General features: G+C 53.7%; 3 protein-coding genes across 6 annotated transcripts in view; 1 reads left to right on the top strand and 2 right to left on the bottom strand.

The window, feature by feature from the left end:
* Nucleotides 1-10,505, top strand: part of RTBDN (retbindin) — a 12,245-nt gene extending 1,740 nt beyond the window's left edge. The window contains exons 2-6 of the mRNA XM_045774642.2: nt 7,850-8,024; nt 8,782-8,848; nt 8,963-9,073; nt 9,614-9,710; nt 10,278-10,505. Of these exons, the coding sequence (XP_045630598.2) occupies nt 7,850-8,024; nt 8,782-8,848; nt 8,963-9,073; nt 9,614-9,710; nt 10,278-10,505 (678 nt within the window). The remainder of the gene's footprint in view (nt 1-7,849; nt 8,025-8,781; nt 8,849-8,962; nt 9,074-9,613; nt 9,711-10,277) is intronic.
* Nucleotides 10,506-17,959: 7,454 nt separating this feature from the next.
* On the bottom strand, nt 17,960-22,935 carry RNASEH2A (ribonuclease H2 subunit A). The gene is made up of 8 exons (XM_045774594.2): nt 22,466-22,935; nt 22,205-22,276; nt 21,964-22,090; nt 21,773-21,860; nt 19,588-19,725; nt 19,401-19,488; nt 18,299-18,422; nt 17,960-18,173 (listed from the first exon to the last, which is right to left on the bottom strand). The coding sequence occupies exons 1-8, from the start codon at nt 22,590-22,592 to the stop codon at nt 18,038-18,040; spliced, it is 900 nt and encodes a 299-aa protein (XP_045630550.2). The 5' UTR covers nt 22,593-22,935; the 3' UTR covers nt 17,960-18,037.
* On the bottom strand, nt 22,023-25,312 carry THSD8 (thrombospondin type 1 domain containing 8). 4 transcript variants are annotated; one of them, XR_015726710.1, is made up of 4 exons: nt 25,005-25,312; nt 23,663-23,868; nt 22,205-22,276; nt 22,023-22,090 (listed from the first exon to the last, which is right to left on the bottom strand). XR_015726710.1 is itself a non-coding variant. In XM_045774596.1 (3 exons), exons 1-2 carry the CDS (start codon nt 25,153-25,155, stop codon nt 23,669-23,671), a joined length of 351 nt encoding a protein of 116 aa, XP_045630552.1. In that variant the 5' UTR covers nt 25,156-25,312; the 3' UTR covers nt 22,680-22,816; nt 23,663-23,668. The 4 variants fall into 4 exon arrangements, 3 of the variants coding, with proteins under 3 accessions (XP_045630552.1, XP_045630551.1, XP_087723369.1); XM_045774596.1 differs by lacking the exons at nt 22,023-22,090; nt 22,205-22,276 and adding an exon at nt 22,680-22,816; XM_045774595.2 differs by lacking the exons at nt 22,023-22,090; nt 22,205-22,276 and adding an exon at nt 22,751-22,890.

Here is a 25,312-nt window from a genome sequence, read left to right on the forward strand (position 1 = left end):
TGGTGGCAGGTGCGGCAGTGGCGGCGGCAGCGCGGGGAGCGAGCGCGCGGGGCGGAGGCTGAAGCCGCAGCGGGCAGGGGAGGGCGGGGGAAGGGAGGGCCGTGCCACTGCCGCCCGCCGGGAGGGGGCGCTGCTGTGCACCAGCGCGCCAGGCCCCGCCCGCGCGCGCCCCTGGCGCCCCAACCCGGGCTCGAGAAGGGACCGCCAGCCCTGCGCATCTTTCCCCAAGGCTCACCTGCTGCTTTTCCTGGGCAGAGGCAAATCCTTCTGGAAGGCAAAGGGGCAAAAGGATAGCGGTCAGCGTGGACCAGCAGTTGCTGTCTGCAAGCCCTGTCACCCCCCCCCCCGGAGGAGCAAATGTTGAGTGGGAAGGGCCCCTCATCAGCAGCCTCACCTGCAACCCTTCCTTATGCCCGGAGGGCAGGGCTCTTTGGAGGAGAAGGTACCAGAGTGATTTCTCTCCCAACCCCAGAGACCAGCACAGAGCCCTATATAGAACTCCTGAGTTGACATCTCAATGTGCGTTTGTGCAAATGAAACAAGAGCCTATTTGAAAAATATTTCTTGAGCACCTCTTGAATGCCAGGCCCTGTGCTAGGCACTGGGGACACAGCACTGAATGAGAGAAAATTCCTGCCCTTTTGGGACTAGCATTTAGAGAAGGGAAGCAGACAATAAACAAGATTAATATAAAAGTGAACAAGATAAGTTTAGGCATTCATAAGTTTCATGAATAAAATTAAGGTGATGTGAGGGAAAATGGTAAGGAGAAGGACACAATGATCAGAGGGCTGTTCTGGGGATGTGACTTTTAAGATAGTTGTTGAAAAAATAAGAGCCAGCCATGGAAGGATCTGTAGAGAGAACATTCCAGATAGAGGGAACTGTAAAGGTGTGGAGACAGGAATGAACCTGGCATGCTCAAGCATGAAAGGTTGAATGAATGAATGACTCCACACCCCAAGGGTTCTACCCCACTGCCATCCAGATTCAGAGATGGGGTTGGGGTAGTTAGGATGGCTCAAAACTAAAATTGGAAATGGGAATCAGACGATGGCCAAGTAGTCTTTTTTTTATCACGGTGATGATAATAATCGCTAAATATTAACATTATGTGTCCACACCAGAAGAAGGTTGTGTTCTGTTTGTGAAGCACTCAGGAAACCACTACAAGGATCAGAAGTTATGGAAGTCTGTGCCCTTTCCCGGGAGATCAGTGGGGAGAGGGAGTGCCACCTTCCAGTCAGTTCTGTGTCCACAGGCCAAAGTGAATAAAGGTTGGGTGGAGCTGCAGATGGAAAGATTCTAGTGAGGGTTTCAAAAGCCTTTTGGTGGGGACTCCAATCGGGAAAATGAGAAATGTTCTAGATGCTTTCTAGGATCTCTGAAAGCAGAAAGCCCTGGGTTCAGATCCCAGCTCTGCCTCTCATAACCTTAGCAAATGACCTCTTATCAGTCCATTTTCTCCTAGAGGATTCCTTGAGATGATTCAGGTGCCTGAACCTTAGCATGATGCCTACCACATAGTAAGCACTCAATAAATATTAGGTCATAGGAACAGGAGTTATTGTGAATGGACATGCTGCATGACAGAGGATGGGCCAAAGGGACTTCCCACTCCCATGTACAGAGGACATATATATGGTTGGGGTCAAAGAAAACACTGTCCGGATTGGCGGCCCTGCCCTCCTCAGCCAGGGGTGATCGGAAATCCATTCCAGGTTTTCCCTCTGTTTTTGCATGATCAGTTTGAATGAGCTTCGACAGAGACCGGCCGGCTGGGCTGGACGACCTCAATGGCCCAAGCGAAATCTAGACCTGGATTTTCCGGCCACCGAGCCCAGGATTCCAGATCCGGGTACACTCGGCCTTCGAGGGTGAGTCCCTGGGGGGCCTTTAAACACCTCCCGGAGAAGTCCTCGAACCTAGCTCCATTTGCTAGCGCCCCTAAACATTCTAGAGTCTAAGAAAAGTGCAAACTGGAGCGGTAGAGGATTTGGATCCTCCGCGTCAGAGTAAACAGACGCCACCTCCATCACTAGCTGCAGAGCCGCTCTGCCAAGCGGCTTCTGCTTCTCCCTGGGATTGATGGACGGCGCTGTGGACAGGGCTTTCGAACGCAGGATGCTGTTCATATATACGATAGCGGCTGCACACAGCTGGGGGCCCTCGGGCACTCCGCGGTTGTAGGACAGCTCCTAAGGGGTTGCATCAGTGTGTGAGGATGTATCCAAGGCAGTGAAGTGGTTAACCCTGCCAGAAGGGAAGAGGTAGGGGCAGGACTCCGGCGGGGTAGCCTGGCCCAGAGGATGCCTCAGGAAGGAAGGGTGGGGGAGTGGGAGGATCCCAGGCTGGGGGCGGGGTCTTGAGCAAGAGATAGAAGGCCCGCGTGGCGCCGAGCCAATGGGAGTCGGCGCCGGCCCGGAGGGCGGGAACACACCCCCTTGCAGGCCCCACCCCTTTCCGCCCTTTTCCTGGGGACCCGACGGCGCGGACCCAGACTGGCTGCTTCAGCACCTGCTCTGGCTTTGCCGCTGTTCCCTCCCTTTTCTCAGAACCCCTTCTCCCACCCCAGTACTAAGATGGAGTGGGAATCCAAGGAAGATTTCGAGAGCCCAAGGCTCTTAGATGGAGCCATCCGGGTTCTGTTTGAAAGCAAATTAGCTTTCCAACCCAGCATCATCCAGACTATCTGGAAAGTCCTTCCTATCATCTGACTCCGATTTTTCCTGCTGCAATGACTGGTTAGCTAACCTTGGTCTCCAACCTCAGGGATAGTGTGGGTTAGAGGAGTCCTGAAATGGACGAGGACCTGGATGAGGGTTCGAATCCTCCCCTTCTTTTTCCAAGCACCAGGCTAGGTATGTAGCCTGAGTCTGGGGCCACCTAGCCTTTATCTAAACTCCTCCAGATTAATTAGCGTGGGTCTGGGCTCCAAGAAGCCTCACAAGGACCAGACCCCAGGCAGGCCTTGGGGTGAAGCTTTGATCAGTTTCCTCGCTGGGGTCAGTTTAAGAGCAACATCGAACTTTAACCCTTAGAAGCGCACGAGGAAGATAAGAGAAAAGGACCTTTCTCAGCTTCAGAATCCCCACCCATCTTGAAGGTGAGAGTTCCTGACGCCTGAATTTCCCCACACTCCACAATCCTCAGTGTCCCACTCTGTGCAGTGGACTCACTCCCGCGCCTGCGCAGCCTGGGGACCAGTATCTTGTAAGGCTGCAAGGAGCTAAAAATCGCTCCCGCCCACCCACAAGCTGGGCTGGACTTGAGGATAGCGCGGGAGGGGGGGGGGTAGTGAAAGGAGGGGGAATGAAGAGTGAGGAGGGAGGCTGTCTAGGGTGTCTGTCCAATTAGGGCAGTAGGAAGAATCCTGGTGGCCGGGCAGATGCATGGAGGTCGTAGGGGTTCCCCACGCCTCAGAAAGGAGTTACTGGGGTAGTGAGGGGCGAGGCTGCAGCATAAACATGTTTACGGCCTCTGCGGCGCCGGTGGCCCCGAGGGGCGCGAGCCCTGGGGCAATAACTTTGCTCTGCGCCCCCTCACCCCCAGCCTGGCGTTGCGCCAGGGCGATGACTTCGGTCCCAGCCCCCTCCCCCTCCGGCGGGCCAGGTGCCCCTCAGGCTATCCTCGAGGGGCAGCGCTAGGCTGCACCCCCTCCGTCAGCTCCCTGGATCCCCGGGCGGCGCCTGAGGGGCGGGGTCGCCAGCGCGGCGGGACGCGCTGCTGCCGCGTTCCCCTCTGGTAGCGTCCCGAGGCCGTGGGAGGGGGCGCCCCGGCCGGCCCGGGCGCAAGTTCTCCCGCCCCTTGCCGGGCCCCGCCTCAGGGCGCGGACCCCTTCCCCGCTACCCGGGACCGGGGCCGCCGCGTACCTGCAGCCTCCGGCGGCGGATCAGGCCCGAATCGTCCATGGCGGCGGCGGCTTCGGCCCCGGGGAGGGAGGAGGGAGGTGGCGGCAGCGGCGGCGGCGGGAGGAGGGAAGAGGGAGGGAGTGAGAAGCCGCGGGGACCGCGGCGGCGGCGGCGGCGGCGGCGGGTGGGGGGTGTGGGGGGGTGGCGGGGGCGGAGCAAAGTGGGGCGGACCCGGCGCCGTCACTGCGTCTGGGCGCCCGAGCCCGGCCTTGGCCGTGGCTGCCCGCGCGGCAGGGTGGGAGGGGGCAAGCGGGGGAGGAGCTTCCCTATGTCCCTAAGGGAGCCAAGCTACGGAGAGACCCCTATAAGGAGAGATACCCCAGGGGAGAGACATGCCCATGGGTAGACCTCCAAACCCAAGAAACACCCAAAGGAGACATTCTCACTAAGATTATTCCTTATGCGGATACCCCTCCCCGCAGCGACCCCCCAGGGAGACATTCCCACGGGTTGAGTCTCCACCGGGAGGACCTCTCCAATCAGAAACTCCCCTCTCACCCTGAAAATCATTCCTTCCTAAGACAGATGGTCTCTGAGAGGTAGCGTTTCCTCTCAAAAGCCCCCTGCCGCCCCCAAGAAGAGACACTATTGCAGAGAAAAATCGCCACGGGTGATATTTCCCGTGGAGAGCCTGGTGAAGATATCCCCAGAGAAAGACCCCCTAAAAGCCATATTTTCTTTGGAAAATTGTTCCCACCCACGAGACCCCCACATCCTGAGGAGATACATTCTTACAGAGTGACATTTGCATTGAGGACACCCATCCTCACGGGAGATGTTCCCATAGAAAAACATTTTGCATGCATATACCTCCCCCCCTTCCCACTCAGAGCCTCCTCGGGGAACCCTGCAGCCCCTCTAACGACCCCCTCCCTCACCGTCAGGATTAAGTAGTCAGGCTAGGCTGGGCTATATTTATAGGAGCGATTAGCTGGTAGTTTGGGAGGGGGCAGTTGAAGCGATTTTCACACACACACACACACACACACCCCGCAGTGTTCCTACAGCTGAGATCAAGCCGACCATGCTTGGTGTGGAAAGTATCGGCGACCTCCCCACTCCAAGTCTAGGCATTGGAGGACAGGGTAGGGAGGGGGCTTCCCAAGGGTCCCTGCCCCTAACAGACCTGGAAAGCCCTGGAGGGCGCGGTCACTGGGCGGGAGCGACCCCTGCCGGCCAATGAGTGCGACGGCAAGGTCTAGGTCCAGGTGTTCCCCCACTTTCCTCATCTCTGCGCCTTTGCCTGAGTTATCTCAGTGTTTCTCTCTGTCTCTGTTTGTGGTATGTTTGTTTGCCATCCCGCTAAGTCTGTTCTTCGAACTTCTCTGTCAAAGGCCCAGACTTCGCTCTTGTCGCCCCTTCTAAAGCAGCCTGTCGCTGGAGCTCTCCGTGGTGCTGATCTCACACGCTCCTGTCCGCGGTGCTGAATTCCGAGGGCAGGGCTGGGAGCTGAGGTCAGGGGAGGGGAAGGGTTGGCAGGAGGCACAGCCCAAAGACTGGACAGATCTGACATACAAGCACCCTGGACTACCCCAAAATGGACTAGGAGAAGGCTAGATCCACTAGGTCTTGGTTGCTGAAGCCTATAGGACATCAATGGGTTGGTACCCCTGGAGGGGTCAGGAGACAGGGCCTCCTGATTCATTTACTCAACACGTACTGAGCACCTACTGTGTACAAAGTAGTGTTTTGAGATCTGAGAGTTACGCGGTGAAAGAGACAAACAAAAACTCTGCATTAGCCTGAGAAGGGAGGGAGATTTGTGGTAGTGGACATTGCTCACAAAAACGCATATGCACATACTACAAGCACAGGCATACACACACACTGTAAACATACACACAAACACGAACGTGCCAACACATGCTCAGGAAACAGATTCACATACACATAGTCACACACTCTGCAAATATGTACTCCTCAAAAATACACACACATACACATTCTCAGTAAACACAGACTCACAGGCAAACACATATACACGTTTGCAAATATGCACTTAGCAAACACAGACACACTGAATCCTATGCAAACACAAAAACACAGAATACAGACAGAATACCAGCAAACACAGGCACACACACAAACACATACACACATAAACTCATACTCTGCAAAGACACGCATATGCAAACACATACCGAGAAAACAGACATACACTCAGCAAATGAAGACACATACAAGCAACATGTACACTCAACAGACACAAGCCCATACACATAATAACAAAACCAAGAGAAGCTCAGCTACACACAAACTCTCACCCAACACACAGACACAGTATCCTCTCCACACAACACATGGACACACATACGCACTCACATACCCATTGCAGGGCTGTTCTTCTCACCAGACTTTCCCACTAGAATGTAAGTTCTGCGAAGTTGAGATTTTTTTTTAAAGATTTTATTTATTTGTCAGAGAGAGAGCGCGCCTGTACAAGCAGGGGGAGCGGCAGGCAGAGGGAGAAGCAGGCTTCCTGCTGAGCAAGGAGCCCTATGCAGGACTTGATCTCAGAACCCGGGGATCATGACCTGAGCTGAAGCCAGACGCTTAATTGACTGAGCCACCCAGGCATCCCGAGGTTGAGATTTTCATTTCTTGACCACTACTGCATCCCCAGAACCTGACACACAGTAGGTGCTCCATAAAAGTTTGTTGAATGAATGGATGAATTGAGGGAAGAAATGGATGAATGTTTGGAAGAAAGTCACATTCACAGAAACCGCAGAGGAACACACACACACGTGTTTCAGATACAGACACACACCCTCTCCACACATGTCAACAACCCTTGTTCACTAATGGTCACCATTCATGGTCAACAGCCTTTATCCACTGACTTACCCACAACATTCTCACAGGACAGCCATCCTGATCCTACATCCCCCTCCTTCACATTTATTATATCTTACTCAATTGGACACACTTGGCTTGGGACACATACAGGCTTCCTCACCCAGGTTTTGAATACAAACACACACATACAACCGCTCAACACACATCCTATACCTCACACAACAAACATATACTCTCTACACACACAGGGCCATGCAAACACACTCTCGTCCAACACATATACACATAGATAGAGTTTAAGCCACAATCCCAACATAAAGGCCAACACAGGGATATATACACAGCATTCCCAGGTCCGCTAGCCTTCGGTCAGCTGGAGCAGGGGGTGGGGCGATGGGAAACTCCTCCTCCCCATCAAACCACACCCCCTTTGCCTGCCGCTCTTTCCTGCACTTGACCCTGAGGTGTCTCAGCAGCGCCCTAGACGTCCGTCCAGTAAACAGGTGAGGGGTGGCCAGAGAGGGCAGAGGAGGGGAGGGAATTGTCTTGTCTCCACAGACCCTCAGCTTCCCCTACCCTGCGGCTTTTGGACCCCAGCGGCAAAACTCAAATCCTGCCACAGCCAAGCTTGGCTCCAAACACCCAGCCCTGGTGGCCGCCCCTAAGCCGATTGTGGGCCGAGAGAAGGTGACCATGAGAGGGGCCAGCAGGGATCAAGAAGGAGGGAGGAGACTGGGCAGAAGAGAGGAAGGAATTACTGGACAGAAGAGGGAGATTGAAAGAGCTGGGGAGTCCCTTTAGTTCTGAAGACAGAGGGGATCACCTTAGGGCCAAGAGGGTGGGAGATCCTGCTGGGTGTGAGGGGGAGGGGCACCATGGTCAACCTAGAGGAGGGGGCACTTGGGCCTAAAGGGTTGGAGGGGACATGAGTCTGATGGGGGAGAAGGGGCTCCTGGGTCAGAGGCAGGACTCGATGGCGCACTGGGATTTGAAGGTCCTTGGTCATTACCGCTCCATCATCTGCTCATTCTCTGCTCTCCCTGGCACTGTCTCCTGTGTAGGCATCAGGAGGATACCCCTGAGCTCCCGGAAAGGGACAGCCAAACCTCACCCCATACCCCAGCTGACTCTTGTCTCAGGTGGACATGGCCTGCAGGGGCCACACTCGACCCAAGGGTCTGGCCTGGGCCCTAGGACTGACCCTGGCATGGATCCTGCTGGGAGCCTGTGGAGGAAGCCACCCACTCCCATCTATGTCCCAGACACACCAGAGGCTGGCGGCTGATCTTGGCACAGGCCAGCTGCACCTCACAGGTGAGTGCACTCCAGACTCTGCTTAACCTCCAACGCCCAAGAAATCCCACTTCACCCCAGCAATACCAGAATTTCCTTATGAGAGGGGCTTAGGGTGATGCATGGGTGGGGAAAGATGGGGATACAGGGCTTGTGCTGAAGAATGGTAGTTAAAGGGGTTCCCGGATGGCGCAGTCGGTTAAGCATCTGCCTTCAGCTCAGGTCATGATCCCAGGGTCCTGCTTCTCCCTCTCCCTCTGCCTGCCGCTCCCCCCTGCTTGTGCGCTCTCACTCTCTCTCTCTCTCTCTCTGTCAAATAAATAAATAAAATCTTTTTAAAAATGGTAGTTAAAGTGCACAGATTCTGGTGTCAGACTGCCTGGATTCAAATCCCAACTCTGCCACTTCGTAACTGTGTGACTCTGAGCAAGTCACTTAACCACCCTGGGTTTCATGTAGACGTTTAAAAGGTAGAAAAATAATAGACCTACCTCATAGGGGTATTGTAAAGGAGGGTATGTAAGTATATGGAAACTTATACCAGTATCAGAGACGTAATAAATAATAAGCTGATTACGATAAAATATTATTACTATTATTTGAAATTGCATTTGTGTCCCAAGAGACGTGTCTTTATGTAAGTTTAATGTTTGGGCAGCACTGACATAACTGGGGTTATGTTCAGGGGACCACCAGGCCTTGGTTCCCCAATCCTACCTGAGGATCCAAGACCCCAACTCACAGGAGTCCCCTTCTCCATGGTCCTGTTGTCCCTCAGAGATGGACACGCCAGAGGCATCGGACCCTGGGATGGTCCCAGAACGCTGTGGGGACCCGAGCCCCGGGTGAGTATGGTACTCGCCAGCATTTCCTTGTGTTCTTTGCTCCAGTTACCCCTGCCAGGGACCACAGCCCCTGAGCAACCTGACCCAAACGAGCCTGTCTTTCCCGATGTTCAGGTGCGAATCCTTTCTGGGACACCTCCAAGTTGCCCTCCACAGTCGCTTCCGCCTGCTGTTACTGGGGATACGCCAGGCGCAGCCGCTCTGTTCCGAGCTCTGCGATGTCTGGTATGGGAGGTGGGGCACGAGGGGCGTGTCCTATGGTTTGGGCGGGACCAAAAGCAGGATCTGCAGTTTGCTTCTCCTAGTGTTTGAAGGGCCGTGGCCTGCCTCCAACAAGGCCAAGGTCTAAAGATGAGGCCTAGTGTTTACAGGCCAGGTAGAAAGGGGCAAGGCCTCTAAAAGACCCGGCTTTTAAGATTGGCAGTACGGAGGCGTGGCCTTCCATGGACCAGGGCTTTTTTCAAGGGGCGGGGCCTCCTGATAGAAAAGAGGAGCTAAAAGGGTGGGGAATGTAAGGGGCTGGCCTAAATTAGATAGTCTGAAGTCTGCAGAGATGAGGCCAGTTGTGTCAGGGCCCCGGGTATGTGTGGAGAATATAGGGCAGGGTGAAATCTGGAGGATGGCGTCCGTGGGGGCGCGGTCCTAAGAGGCGGGACCTGGATCTGGGGGCGGGACATACACGGAGCGAAGACTTGGAGAGCAGGAAACCCACTAGGACGCGACTGCGGAGACTTTACCCACCTTCTCTCTACACACCATCCACAGGTTTGCCACATGCGAAAACGATATTACCTGCGGCCTGACTTGGCTCCCACTCCTAGAAAAGAGGGGCTGTGAGCCTGGCTGCACTACCTATGAGCAGGTGAGCTTGAGACAGAAGTTGCGGGTGAGAGACTGGGACCTCTCGTTATTATGTCGTGTCTTAACCCGCCTAGGCCCCGGGGTCCGGATTGATACTCCAAGGCCTCTGCTCCGACCCTCCCCCCTTCCGCAGCCCAACCTCCATAGTGGGATACGTCTGCACGCTCCCTAGGGCCCACTGAGTCTGGATTTGGCCTCCCCAAGGGACCGTCTCTGCTGTAGGCCCATCCACAGTTCCCCCTGGAAGACCCAGAAGCCCGAATGACCCTCCCTAAGGGCCCAGCCTTAACCTGGCCCTCCCCTACCCCAACCCTGGGACCCAGTAAAAATAACTTGCCCTCCCAGGACTCCGCTCCTGTTATGGCCCCGCCCCCACACTCCCGGGAGGACCCAAAGTGTTACCCACCCCTAGACCGCGCCTCTACACTGGCCCTGACTTGCAAAGTCCGCGATTTTCCCTTTCCAAGGCCACGCCCCTCGGCACGCCCTGCCCCCCCCGCCGGAAGGCCACGCCCCCAGAGTATCTGGACTCCGCCCACTCGGGTCCTAACTCCACACCCTCTCCCAGACCTTCGCTGACGGGGCGGACCTTTGCCGCTCTGTTCTGGGCTACGCGCTCCCGGTGGCAGCTCCTGGCGCCGGTCACTGCCTCAACATTTCCATCTCGGTACTGCCGGGTTCCAGACAGGAGCGGAAAGCCCGGGAAATCACCTTCCCGCGTTCCCGCCGCTCTCGCACCTCGATCCCAGATGCTGCCGGCAGCGGGAGTGGCAGTGGAAGCGGCAGCGGCCCCTAGGGGGCGCCAGCCCTTGGATGGGAGATGAGACCCTTCCCCCGAACCCGCCCCTCAAGACACCCAGAGCTCCACCTCTCTCCCGCTCTGCCTTCTAGTTTTCAGAGTCCTGTCCCTTCTCCCTGGAGACCCAGAGATTCGCCCTTCTCCAGATGATTAGAGAAATAATCCAACTCTAGCTCCTCTTCCTTTCTCCCCCCTGAATAAAGTAGCCAACTAGAGCACTGTGATGTGGCCGCTTCTTGGGGAACTGGGTGGCAAGAATAGCTGCCAGAAAGTGATAGGTATCTCACTTCAAATCCTCAGGTCCCAGAGTTAGCAAGTGATGCACACTAGCATGTAAATGACAGCCTTATATTCTGAGCACTTTCACAACTGGGAATATCCAGGTGTCAGAAATGAAGAGGGGTCCAGAAGACGGGCTGACAAGGGCAAGAGGTATGCCCCCCCCCCCACACTGTGGGTCACCAGGCCCACAAGGAAGCTCCTGGACTTGTATGGACCTCAAGGCAACTTCCTTCCCCTCTGTTTAAGCCCACCCAGCAGTGGCTGGCATGATGTTCCTTCATTCCCTCCTCCCTTTCTTACAAATTCCAGTCCTCGACCTAAGACAAAGGACTTGACTCAGATTTAAAATTGGGGATGTAAGTGCTATGCCCGATCCTCCTCCTATCCAAAAGCCTTAGTACAGCCTGTTTCCTCACCAGTAAAACAGGGGCAATGGGCCTTTTAGTTCTGTTCAATAGAACAAGATTGATGGATGGCTCTGTGCCCAGACACCGCTGTGATAGACACCTGTTCTCTGCCCTCAGGGAAGATGGGAACGCCTAAGAGAAGAGCCTTACTGGAAGAGTAGCAGATAGGCCTTTTTCAGCTGTGAGAGACAAACTCAGTTCAAAGTACCTTTAGCCGACAGTGATAAGCTTCAGGAATGGCTGTATCTAGGTCCTTAAATGATGTTAGGAATCTATCTATATCTTTTTCTTGGCTATACTTTCGGACAGGATCTCCCCACAACAGCAAAGATGAACCAGCAACTAGCAACTAGCAACCTATTTCTGCTGAAATAGCAACCTATTTCTCTATAAATCCAGCAGTTTCCAGTGCTGGCACTCAATGATCCTGCCTTGTCATGAGCCCATCACCAAACCAATCATTGTGCCCAGAGGGATGCTGTGCTCTTGCTGGCCCGATATGGGTTAGGGGCTTGTGCCTGAAGGCTCAAGGTGGGGTCAGGTCCATCTGAACCGCATGGACTGAGGATGGTGGAAGAGTGGTCCCAAAGGAAAATCAAGTGCTGGGGCCAGAAGGGAAAGGAGTGCTGGGGAGGGAATCAAGATATGTTGACCATAGAGACATGTCTGCGACCCTAACTCCATAGCATGTCCACCTAGGTTCACAGCCCAGTTCTACCATTTACTCCTGCTGTAACTTTGCGGATGTTGCCCCGTCATTCTGAGTCTGTTTCTTTATCTATCAAATGGGGATGATAATTGTTCCTTTCCTAGGGTTGCTGGGAGAATTAAATGAGTGAATGCAAGTTGTTCTGATTCTACATCATGTGTGGCAACTCAAACTTAGTGGTAGAAAACAACCACAATCATTATTCCTTCTGGGTTCTGGTGGTGGGTTTTGTTCACTTAAAGACACTGGCTGTGGCTGAAGTCACCTTAAAGATGTCTTTGTTCACACATCTGGTGGTTGGCACTGGCTCTTGCCTTGAACCTTGGCTGGGGCTGCCGACCAGAATCGCTACACGTGGCCTGTCCCCGTGCTTGGGCTTCCTCACAGTATGACATCAGGGCTGCAAGGGCAAGTGTTCCAAGACAGTCCGGTTGAAGCGGTCTCCTGACTCTCTAGCCTTGGAAATCAGTGTCGTCTCCACTCTCTGTTCACTGATGTTGTGTCACCAGAACCAGCTCATATTCAAAGGGAAGCATTCAGACTCCACCTCCTCATGGGAGGGAGTCACATAAAATACTTAGAAAGTGCCTGGCACATAATTAATACTCAATAAATGTAGACATCATCCGTTGTCATTGTTGCGGTCATATACTGTATTATTGTGACAAGGATAAGCCCGCATTCAAGGACGAAAGCAGATAAGCCTTTGAAGGATGTCAGGGCAGGTGACCAAGTGATAGGCAAGGGCATTTCAAGTAGAAGGCCTGGGTATTTCAGGTTCTGGGAACTCCCAGCGGCTCAGTGAGCCTGGAGCACAGCATGGGAGATGGGGTCAGATCACAGAAGGCCTTGAACACCAGGGAAATGGCCTTGGCCCTGATGATAAGGGGTGCGAAAGCCATGGAAGGTTTACACAGAGAAAGATCCATCAGACTGGCACTTTTTTTTTTTTTAAAGATTTTATTTTATTTTATTTTATTTATTTATTTATTTATTTATTTGAGAGAGAGAGCAGGAGTAGGGGGAAAGGACAGAGGCAGAGGGAGAAGCAGGTTCGCCGCTGAGCAGGGTCTCAATCCCAGGACCCTGGGATCATGACCTGAGCTGAAGGCAGACACTTAACAGACTGAGCCACCCAGGGGCCCCCAAACTAATACTCTGGCTGGCCCTTGAACGTAGGAGGGGAGACAGTGAGACTGGAGATAAGGAACACCAGTGAGGACCTTGGGACAGGAAACAGGTGGGCAGAGATGGTGAGAGAGAGAGAGAGAACAGGTGAAAGAGAATCAGAGGAATAATCCACATGGTGGTCCTAAGGAGAGCAGGATCATGTGCAACCTTCCAGAAACGGGTTGTTGTCAACTTCATTTATTATTTTTTTAATTTTAAAAAAGATTACAGAGAGAGAGAGAGAGAGAGAGAGAGAGAGAGAGAGAGAGAGAGGAGGGGCAGAGGGAAAGGGAGAGGGAAAATCCCAAGCAGGCTCCACACTCAGGGTGGAGCCTGACGTTGGGCTCCCTCTCATGATCCTGAGATCATGACCTGAGCTGAAATCAAGAGTCAGACACAACCGACTCAGCCACCCAGGTGCCCCCATACTCCACATTTCTTTTCTTTCTTTTTTAAGATTTTATTTATTTATTTGACAGAGAGACAGCCAGCGAGAGAGGGAACACAAGCAGGGGGAGTGGGAGAGGAAGAAGCAGGCTCCTAGCTGAAGAGCCTGATGTGGGGCTCGTTCCCATAACGCCGGGATCACGCCCTGAGCCGAAGGCAGACGCTTAACCGCTGTGCCACCCAGGCGCCCCCAGACTCCACATTTCTAATAGATGAGCTTGATGCTACTGATCTGGGGATCCTTATTTGAATATCCAGGGATTCAAAGACATTTGTTAGAAGTAACATTTGTGGGTGGCTCAGTCGGTTAAGTGTCTGCCTTCAGCTGAGGTCATGATCCCAGGGTCCTGGGATCGAGCCCCACAGCAGGCTCCTTGGTCAGTGGGGAGTCTGCTTCTCCCTCTCCCTCTGCTGCTCACCCAGCTTGTGCTCTCTCGCTGTCAAAATAAATAAAATCTTTAAAAAAAAAAAAAAAAAGGAAGAATTAACATTTGCAAATTACATCTTTAGGGTGCCCACTAGCTTCTGCTTATGGACAGCTGTGAAGAAAGGGGGATAGTTTATCTTGTCCAGGCAAATTCCATCAGCAGTCAGAAGAGTCTATAAATTCAAGATAAACTGTAAATCTAATAATTCTGGGGGGAAAAAAATAAATCCAAAATTTAGATATAAATTTATAAATTTACAGCACAGTAAAGGACGGGGCAGAATTATTAATGGAATCTGGATGGGTAAACATTTTGCAACCACAACGATAACCAGAGGCTAAAGCTTGAATACAAGGTGCCCCTAGGGTGGGGACATGGGGAGGCCAAAGCTCCTCCCCAGGGTCTGCCTTTACTACCCCAGCCCTTGGGCCTTCGCAAAGCAGGTCTTCTCATCTCCAGGTATCTGCACTTTACTGTTCCCGCTGCCCAGAGCTGTCTTCACCCTCCTGTTCCGTTCTACCCCTCACCCTTCTGATCTTGGCCATTCAGCTCCTCAGGCTCTGTGAGCCCTAGAGCAGAGCTGCCATCCCCATCAGGCACTCCTGAGGTCCCCTAGACCTCAATGTGTACTCAGACACCTTTTGTAGCTGGTCAGCGCTGGCTTCCTGGCGCCCAGCACGGGACCTGTATGGAATGGAGAGGTATTCAGTTATGGGCTGAATTGTATCCCACTCCCCAAACTCATGTTGCAGTCCTAACCCCAGTACCTCAGAATGTGACTATATTTGGACAGGAGCTTTAAAGAGGTAATTAGGGGCGCGGGGGTGGTTAAGTCCATTAAGCAGCTGCCTTCGGCTCAGGTCATGATCCCAGCGTCCTGGGATCAAACCCCACATCGGGCTCCCTGCTCAGTGGAGAGCCTGCTTCTCCCTCTCCCTCTGCCTGCTGCTCTGTAGACTTGGGCTCTCTCTCTGTCAAACAAATAAATAAATTAATTAATTAATTTAATTAATTAATTAAATAAATACCTAAAGAGGTAATTAAAGTAAACTAAGGAGGTGCCTCGGTGGCTTAGTCAGTTAAGCGTCTGCCTTCAGCTCAGGTCATGATCCTGGGGTCCTAGGATGGAGCCCATCGGGCTCCCTGCTCAGTGGAGAGCCTGCTTCTCCCTCTGCCTCTGCCCCTCCCCGCTGCTCACTCTCTCTCAAATAAATTTAAAAAATAAATAAATAGGGGCGCCTGGGTGGCACGGCGGTTAAGCGTCTGCCTTCGGCTCAGGGCGTGATCCCAGCGTTCTGGGATCGAGCCCCACATCAGGCTCCTCCGCTATGAGCCTGCTTCTTCCTCTCCCACTCCCCCTGCTTGTGTTCCCTCTCTCGCTGGCTGTCTCTATCTCTGTCAAATAAATAAATAAATAATCTTTAAAAAATAAATAAATAAAAAATAATAAATAAATAAATAAAATAAAATAGGACACAGACACGCAAAAAGGGAAGATCTTGTGAAACACAGGGAGAAGATGGCCATCTACAAACCAAGGAGAAAGGCCTCAGAAGAAATCAACCTTGCCAACACCTTCATCTGGAACTTCTAGCCTTCAGAACCATGAGAAAATAATCTGTTGTTTAAGCTACCCAGTCTGTGGCACTTTGTTATGCAGCCCTAACAGACTAATACGTGCTCCATAAGCAATATTCCCACAATGCCCTGGGCTTCTGCCGTCATGTTTCCTAACAAGTGAAAAGCCATCCCCTTTCTTCTTTCTATGAAATTGCCACTGCTCGAGTCAAGGAGGGGTCAAGGGTGAGGGAATGGGGGGGTGGGTACTGGGTCTCTTCCTACTCCTAGGTACCAGTTCTTAACTTTTACCCCAGATGTTCTATTCCCCCTGACAGGGATTGCTTAGGGCATAGACATGTCCTACTTTCAGCCAGGAAGCGACACGGTCGCTACTTGGGGATGAAGCCTTTGGAGGTTGAGATGTGATGTCTGGAACTGTGGCAGCCATGGTGGGACCATGAGAGGCAAAAAACACCAAAGATGGCAAAACAGAAGATGAATTTAAAAAATAGTGTCCTTGAGGGGCACCTGGGTGGCTCACCTGGTTAAGCATCTGACTCTTGATTTTGGGTTAGGTCATGATCTCGGGGTCATCGGATGGAGCCCTGCATCAGGCACTGTGCTCAGCGCAGAGTCTGCTTGAGATTCTTTCTCTCCTTCTCCCTCTGCCCCTCCCCTCCTCCCGTGCTCGCTCTAAAATAAAAAAATAAAAATATTTTTTAAAAAAATGGTGTCCTTGGTGTTGTTGAGCCACCTGACTTCCAAACTTCTCACAGAGTGAGATAAACCTGTCTTGCTACTGGAAGGCTGTGAGGGAAATTAAGTGCTTGCTTACATTGCTGGTGGGAGTGCCATGGAATACAAGTCTTCACAGAGAGGAATTTGGAAATATCTCCCCAAATTACAAACCACATAGATCCTCTAACCCAGCAAGTCCACCTCTGGGGATTTATCCTACAGACAAAACCGCCTGAGAAATGATGGCCCAGTCTGGTCATTCTCTGCCGTACATGTTTCACTGCAAGCCGGGCCAACAATTCAACGTCTCTTAAGAAGCATTAGGGGCGCCTGGGTGGCACAGCGGTTAAGTGTCTGCCTATGGCTCAGGGCGTGATCCCGGCGTTATGGGATCGAGCCCCACATCAGGCTCCTCTGCTGTGAGCCTGCTTCTTCCTCTCCCACTCCCCCTGCTTGCGTTCCCTCTCTCGCTGGCTGTCTCTATCTCTGTCGAATAAATAAATAAAATCTTAAAAAAAAAAAAAAGCAGCATTAAATAGGGGCACCTGGGTGGCGCAGTCGTTAAGCGTTTGCCTTCGGCTCAGGGCGTGATCCCCGCGTTCTGAGATCAAGCCCCGCATCGGGCTCCTCCACTGGGAGCCTGCTTCTTCCTCTCCCACTCCCCCTGCTTGTGTTCCCTCTCTCGCTGGCTGTCTCTCTCTGTCAAATAAATAAAATCTAAAAAAAAAAAAGCATTAAATAAACCACAGGATAGTTGCGCCGAGCTCTGCAGCTAGAAAGGGAATGAGGAAGGTCTTTAGGCACCCGTTTGGAATTACCTCCAAGATGTGGTGAAGAGTAATGAATGTGAACTATCTAGACTAGAGTCTGTTTCCATTCATAAAACAAAACAAACTTTAGGAAAGTATCCACACATATATTTTGTAACACACCAGGCTATCTCCAGAAGGATCTAAGAGGTATCTGCTGTGCCCTGAATCTCTGTGTTCCCCCAAAATTCATGCTCACATCCTAATTCCCAAAGATAATGGTATTAAGAGGTGATTAGGTCAAGAAGGGGATTAGTGCTCTTATAAACGGAGGTTCCTCGCCCCCTCCACATGTGAGGACACAGTGAGAAGTTGGCAGTCTGCAACCTGGGAAAGGGTCCTCACCAGAATGTGACCATGCGGGTGCTGTGATCTTGGACTTCCGGCTTCCAGAGCTGTAATAAATCACCCAGGCTGTGGTACTTTGTCATAGCAGCCCGAACAGACTGGACACCTTGGTAAGCCCGCCAGCAATCTGGCGGCACAGTGGGAGGGAGGCTTCTCAATGCCTTCCCTCCTAACTCTGCATCCTACACATATATTATGCATTTGAAAAATAAAATAGGGGTGCCTGGGTGGCACAGTCGGTTAAAAGTCTGACTCTTGGTTTCGGCTCAGGTTGTGATCTCAGGGTCGTGAGATCAAGCCTTGCGTCGGGCTCCGCGCAGCACAGAAGTCTGCTTGAGATTCTCTCTCCATTTCCCTCCGTCTCTCCTTGCCCCCACTCCACGCACCCACGCGCGCACACACACTCTCTCAAATCAATAAATAAATCTTTAAAAAAATTAAATTAAAACCAATCAGCCAGCACCCATCCTGTTCATGTTCCAAAAGCCCGTAGCTGGGTCCAGCTGCAGACCACACTCCCAACCCGCTTCCACCGCACAGTGCAACCAAATGCTTAACTTTCCTCAAACAACTTTAATCACAAGTCAGGGGAGGGTGGAGGAAGGCACGTGGAGGGAGAACAGGCAGGCTCCTAGAGAGTGGTGGCGGACTCCAGGCCTCGCTCCTGGAAGTACCGGTGTGGGAGGTGGGGGTGGGTTTGGGGGCCTTTGCTGAAGTAGGACATGATCCTCCCAGGGCCCTCCTGGTGCCCTGTCGCCGAGTCCTCCCTGCGGGAGAGGTGGTGACACTGGCCACTTTGGGCTGTTGGCCGGGGGGGGGGGCGGGGATTTCCAGGGAGGGCTGAGCCCTGGCCTCCCTCCCTCCCTCCTCACAGCACCTCCGGGACACCCACCACAGAACGCCTTCTGCCTCCTTCTCCAGGATGCTCTGGGCAGTGCGCCAGCTGAACCGCACAAACTGGGGGAAGCCGAACACAGGCTCCACGTGCTTCCTCAGCCACGCTTTTGTCTTGGGATCTGAGGGACAGGAAGGGTGGGGTGGGCAGTGGCGACGGCCCCTGAGCCCAGGCACAATGTCCGAGTTCCTCAGCCTGGCATCTGAGGTCCCGCCACCTCACGTCAGGCCACGGGCAGACCAGAGGCCCCTCCCACTGTTCGGGATCCACTCCCTCCTCAGAACCTTTGCCCAGGCAGCTCCCCGACTCCACCTGCTGACAGGTGCCTCTGAGACATCCTTTCAACCCTCAAGGACAATGGTCATTAAATGAGCATTTGTGAACCATGGTGTTAATAATGGCCATCATCCCCACAAAACTAGCTCAGCGGGGACAGGGAGGTCCTTGTTCATCTTGTTCGTAGCTATATCCCCAGGGCTCAGACCCGCAGGGTACATACCAGGCCCTCAGTAAGCACTGAATGTGACCCAAACGGTCTTTGGCCTGGACCTGGTTTCCTTACTTTGGCCTCATCTAAATTCTAGTCACAGACGTGCTGTGTCTCCCCTTCCAACTGCCCATCCCTCCCTGGGCCTTAGAAGGACCAGAGGGTTCCTTGAACCCAGCCACTGACTCTTGAAATCTACTCATGGTGGGGGGTGGGCACCCAATCTCCTACCACACAGACAAGGTGAGTGAGCCTCATAACTGTGAAGAAAACAACAGATTTAAGCTGGGGCTACTGGCCATGAGCTGGCACCCCTCACCCCGCCCCGTTCCCCTTAACAAACAGATAGGTGCCCACCAAGGGTGTCAGGCCCTCACTGGGGCTCCAGAGAGGCAGGAGAGAGGGAGAGAGAAGGGAGGAGAGAGCCTGCCCGCTGGAATCCAGCTCCGCCACAGGCTGGCCATAAGCAGGTGGTGGCCCCTGTCTGAGCCTCAGGCTCTTCCACTGCGGAGCCGATGAGCGCCAGGCAGAAAACTGTGGAAGCGTGCTCAGGCCTGCCTTGTCAGTGCTATAGCCAATACCACTGTCTCAAGGTGGCTCCAGTCTGCTCACCATTGGGGTAACCGGAGCCATAATCGGCATCCAGGTCCTGCAGTGTTTCCACAAAGTGCCAGTTCTTTACAGCCTGGTCACGGGCCACCTGTGGGCAAGACAAAAACTTGGGATGTCCCTCCCCAGACACACCTGTCCCCTGCCCAGGGGGATGCTAGGAGCTGGCCGTGGCCAGCAGGAGCCAAACCTTGGCACAGATACTGGCAGCGCTGACCACAGGGTAGAGGGCATCCGCCTTGGCCTTGACTGTCACCTCGATGCCGGGAAAGCACTCCTGCAGCCGCTCCTGGTAGGTCTCTGGCGGCCCCACAGTGTCCACAAATACCTGCCGCGGTGACAGAAGTGTATTCATTCAACAAACATCCAGAAAAACCACTGTGGACATGATCTAGCCTCACAGCATTTACACTTGCTGCTCTTGTGCCTGGAACATTCTTCTCTCAGCTCATCCCCAGGCTGGGCTTTCTCGGGCATCTCTGCTCGGAAGGCCCCTCCAGAGGCACCTGGCTGGCACGGTTGGCAGAGCGTGCGACTCTTGATCTTGAAGTCATGAACTTGAGCCCCACATTGGGTACAGAGATTACTTAAAAAAAAAAAAAAAAAAAGTCCCCTCCAAAAGAGGCTGTCCCTGATTGAGCTGAATCCATTCTACACTCACTGAGCACCTACTGCATACCATGGCTACACCAGATGCCAGGAATATGGCAGTAAACACACCAGACAAAAATCTGTCTTCATGGAGTAGACACCGTGGTGACGGCCACAGACAAAAACAGGATAAATAATAAGGACAGGGGAGAATTGGGAGGGGTTATCATTTTATTTCTTATCTACGTATTTTCTTTCTTTTTTTTTAAGATTTTATTTATTTATTTGACAGAGATAGAGACAGCCAGCGAGAGAGGGAACACAAGCAGGGGGAGTGGGAGAGGAAGAAGCAGGCTCCCAGCAGAGGAGCCTGATGTGGGGCTCGATCCCAGAACGCCGGGATCACGCCCTGAGCCGAAGGCAGACGCTTAACCACTGTGCCACCCAGGCGCCCCTATCTACGTATTTTCTTAAGTAAGCTCTACGCCCAACGCGGGGCTTGAACTCATGACCCTGAGATCAAGAGTCCCATGATCTACTGACTGAGGCAGCCAGGCACCCCGGGAGGAGTTATCATTTTATTTTTTATTTATTTTTTTTTAAGATTTTATTTATTTATTCGACAGAGATAGAGACAGCCAGCGAGAGAGGGAACACAAGCAGGGGGAGTGGGAGAGGAAGAAGCAGGCTCCTAGCGGAAGAGCCTGATGTGGGGCTCGATCCCAGATCGCCGGGATCACGCCCTGAGCTGAAGGCAGATGCTTAACCGCTGTGCCACCCAGGCGCCCCAGGAGTTATCATTTTAAACAGCGGTAGGAGAGATTCGAAGAGGTCACCCTGAGATGATGACATTTGAATAAAGGCCTGAAAGAGGTAAGGGAATGAGTCAGGTGGAGATCTCAGAAAGAGGACTCTAGGCAGAAGGAACGGCCAGTGCAAAGGCCCTGAGGTGGGTCCATGCCAAGTATGCTAGACAGCAGCAGGGAGGCCTCATGGCTAGAGCAGAGAGATGAGGTTGGTGATGTCCATTGCCGTTTTCCTCAGAAATCACCTTTATTATTTGCTTACCAGATAACCATCTGTGTCCCCTGACTTGGCCATGAACCCCAGGGGGCAGCGCTCTTGTCTGTCTGCTCCAGTACTGCACCGTCAGCACCACGTTCCAGTCCTGGACCTCAGCCATCTCCTCAGCAAGGTCTCCCTTGTTACGTTCCCTATCTCAAGTGTATTTATCCTTGCTATTCTCTCAAAACAGCCTGTTCTTTGCCGCAGAGTACTGGATGCAATGCTAACTTATATTTCCCTCTGGTAATTTAATCTTACTTTCTCCCCCAGTTGATACTGAACTTCCCAGATTTAGTTTTTACTGGGATCAAAAAATTAAATGTTGAGATCTGTGTTTCAAAAGATGACCGTCTGCTGCATGAGGAACAGACCATAACGGATGGGCCTCAAAGTGGGCGGGGGGGGGGGGCAAGAATTCAGGAGAGAAGGGTGCCCAGGGCCAGGACAGAGGCTTTGGGCAGGTGGACAGATGCGGATGTGCTCTGGACTCTGAGCCTTTAAAATACAGAGATAAAGTTAATGAGAGTGGAGCTGGGGGCTCCTCCTTGGTCCTGGGTGGGGCACATATTTAGGATAGGAAAAGTAGTAGAAAGTCAAAGGAAGCAACATATATTCCTGAGGTAACCCAGACATGTCTGACCCTGAATCACCCACTGCACTTGTATACCCCCTTTTTATCCTGTGGCGATCAAATGTGGGCAACCCAACAGTCAGCTCACCTGGGCAACTTTCACACCCTGATCCAAGGCATACTGCACCAGCCCAGTGGCTGTATCATGGGATAGGGAATTCAGGTTGTACTTGACCCTGCAGTGGGAGACAGAACCCAGTAAACCCCGATCCAGACACCGATCCCTTCCAGCCCATGCTGCCTGCCCCTCCACCCTGGCCCCTTCCGGAGGCCCCTCACCGCCCAAGCATGCTGGTAGAGATGAGGTTTGGAGACAGCACGTCCAATGCCCAGCCCACAAAGTCCCCGTCCTCCTCTATTTTCACAAAGAGCCTGTCCCGCTCGCTCTCCGATAGGGTCTTTGAGTCTGGGAGGAGGGTTGGGAGAGAAGGGGAGCGACTGGTTCTCCCAGTTCCTGTTCTCCCCCTCCAGTTTGCACCCGCCCCGGAACCCCCTCCCGAGACTCACCCCTCGAGCTCACCTGCCACTTTCAGGGCCTCCAGATCTGCCAGACGGGACAGGGGGCAATAACAGATGGCGTAGACCATGGGGCCTGGAGAGGCGGGGGTCCAACCAGTGAGCCCGTGAAAACCGCTATCCCTATCCCATCATCACCGCTCTCTTCGGTGCCATTGCCACTACCACCCCCTTCCCCAGGTAGGGTACAATCCCAGTTTCCGTTCCAGTGCAACCTACATTCGCCTTATCACCCCCCTCCCCCACCCCAGTCCCGGGGGCGCACCCAGCACCGGGCCCCGGCCCGCTTCATCGACGCCCAGGACGCAGGGCTCCTTGCGGCACACCGCGGGCACAGGCGAGTTCAGGCGACAGCGGCCCGTACTGTCTCTGTCCAGCTCGCTGAGATCCATGCCGCCTCTGCAGCCGCCACCAGCAGCGAGAACGAGGTCTGCAGGCTCAGGTCTAGGCCCGCGTTTTCCGCGGGCCCTGAAACGGCTCTCGCTCCCGACCAATCGGTGCCCAGGACACGCCCCCGACGCTCCTGCCGCCGTTGACGCTTGCGCAGGCGCCACCGAAGCTCCTGCCGTGCGGCTTCCTGGGAATTGTAGTTCCCAAGGCCGACAGCCAAGCTCTTCTTTGGGGAAACAGGGTGGGCGGGGTCGCTTTCCAAGCTCCGCCCCGGAGTCCCTGACGCCCCGCCCGTCGGGGCTGGTAGGAGGATGGGGAAATAAAGGGGAAACTGACGCAGGCCCTGGAGAACTTGGCCCAGTCAGAAGCCCTGAAGGTCAAATACCATTATATTGCCAGAATACTGCCAGTGTCCACATCACTGGGCCCCTGTCCATCTGGATGCTGGCTCGTTGTACTCCCTGTCCCTGCCACTCTACCCAGTCTAAGCCCTCTAGACTAGGTATTCCTACTTCCTCTGAGCTCCGGACTTCAGATTTGGGGTCCAACTCTCTCTCTCTCCCTCTCGGTACCTCACCCGCCCTCGCCCCGCCCCCCACTCTGCTTCCTAACCTCTAACTGAGGCTAAGCCTCCCCCACCAACCCCCTCCCAACTGCGATCCCAGATCTCAACAGACTTCTGCTGAGAGTCTGCGCCCACCAGGCAGCGCTGTTCCCCCCAGTTCAGGGTTCATGTCCACCAATTCTCGAGTCTCAGCGGGACTCACATCCTCAGCCTGGGGTCCCTGAACCGCATCAGGCTCCTACCCCTTCCTCAGGGTCACAGTTCCTCCATCTCTGATTCCTCCTCCCTGCCCCTCGCCATCTTTCTTCCTTTCTCCCCGGATATCAACGGGGGCTCATGGCTCTTGACTCATCTCTCCCCTCCCCACCATCTTCTAGCTTCAGCCCTAAAGGCCCTCCTCGCACCCGCCCCCACCCGCGGCCCTCCCCTCTCCCCGCCCACCCTGGGGACTCAACCCTGCACTTGTCAGCCCGCCCTGGCCCCGCCTCCTCTGCGCTGGTCTCTCACCCGGGTTCAGGGCCTCCAGTCGCAATCGGATGGTTTGCAGGATGAACAATCCTGTTGCCTGCAGGGACGCACCTGCACCAGATTCTCGCGATCCATGAATACCGGGCCCGGTGCTGTGCCCAGGACCTCGCGGCTGCGCTCCTGTTTGCCCAGGTCGCAGAAACAGCGCCACTTTCCCCACGGGCCAAGGATCGAGTCCTCCACGTCTAGGGATGGAGGGCCAGGTAGGGGGGAACCTACCCCCCATGCCCTCCTCTAGGAAGGGAGGAGGATAAAGACACTAACAACAACAACTCCTGTTTGCTGGGCTCTGCCTCAGTGCCAGGCACCCCCTCCCCATAGATAATCTCATTTAATTTTCCTATCATTCCCAGGTGGGGAAACTGAGACCTATAGAAAGCAAGCCACCCTTTGAACTCATACATCTGGTGTGTGACCCAGAGGAACTGCAAACTGACACTTCCCACCTGCGCCAGCCTGTTCAGTTGGGCGTGTGATACAACACCCTTGGTGGCCACCATCTGAAGCCCACTCCTGTCTTCAGGGGTGTGATAATGGGCCTGTTTGGTAGGCATAGTGCCACCTAACCAGCAGGGCTGCCAGGTGGTAAATTAAGTGACATAATTGGCATAATATAATGAAGGTCCTGAAAGCCTCTGGCGATGTGCTAGCATGTAGTACAAAAACAATTATTATGACCCCTTTTCCAGCAACTACAACCTTCTGAGTGTTTATCGGGGGCTCTTTACAACATTCTTTTACGGACTCCTCCCCATGCTCCTAGGAAACAGGTCTTATCCCAACTCTGCAGCTCACAAAGTCCTAACACTTCACGCCTTGCCAAGCCTCAGCCAAACAGCACTGTCCTCTCTCTTCTCCTCCGTCCAGCCCTTTGGCTTTGGCACCTGCTGTTCCAGTTCCCTGGCACACTCTTCCCCCTAAATTTTTGCATTTTCAGCTTTTGCTGGATTCCGGCTGCATTGGTTACCCATCCTCGTCAGTCTGGCCTTCTCTGACTTCAGACGTTTACCCGTCGCCTCCTTCCAGTATCTCCACCCTTCCTAGCACACATCCACGAGTTTACGGATGTGTCTGCTTGGGGATTTATTGCCTACCCATGTATAACCTCTTCCCCTGTAAGTACCTTAAAAGTCAGTCTCTATTTCAATTTACAGAGAAGGAAACTGAGCCTCAGAGTAAAGTAACCAGCCCAAGGGGGCCACGCCAGTGAGCAGATGGGGAGAGATTTGAAGTCCCTGGAGGTGGGTCTGTTTGCAGCCAGCTGGCGAAGCGGGGCAATGGGGCACCTTTCCGCACCATCACACCCGCAGCGTGCGGTTACCTTTCTCCTGATGCTGCAGCCGCAGCTCCTCCCAGGTGTCGCCCCCGCTCTTCTCACCAAAATAATGGTAGTCGCGGGAGACTTGGGCAGGGGTCCCCAGCAGCAGGAGAATCAGAGGCGGCAGGAGTAAGTCCGCTGGACTCCCGGCCATGCCGGACTCCAACCGACCCGGGCGCGCTCCGAGGAGGAGCCCCTCGCGGGGTACGTGGTGCCCGCACTACCCCCACCAGCGGTGGCAGTGGTCGGGGCCCGCGGCTCCGCGACCCCTCCCGCCTCTTGCAGGCGCGTGTCCACCGCCTGCTTCGCTC

Source organism: Ursus americanus, chromosome 14, assembly GCF_024610735.1.
Source record: "Ursus americanus isolate L20-20 chromosome 14, mUrsAme1.1.p, whole genome shotgun sequence".
NCBI lineage: Eukaryota > Metazoa > Chordata > Mammalia > Carnivora > Ursidae > Ursus > Ursus americanus.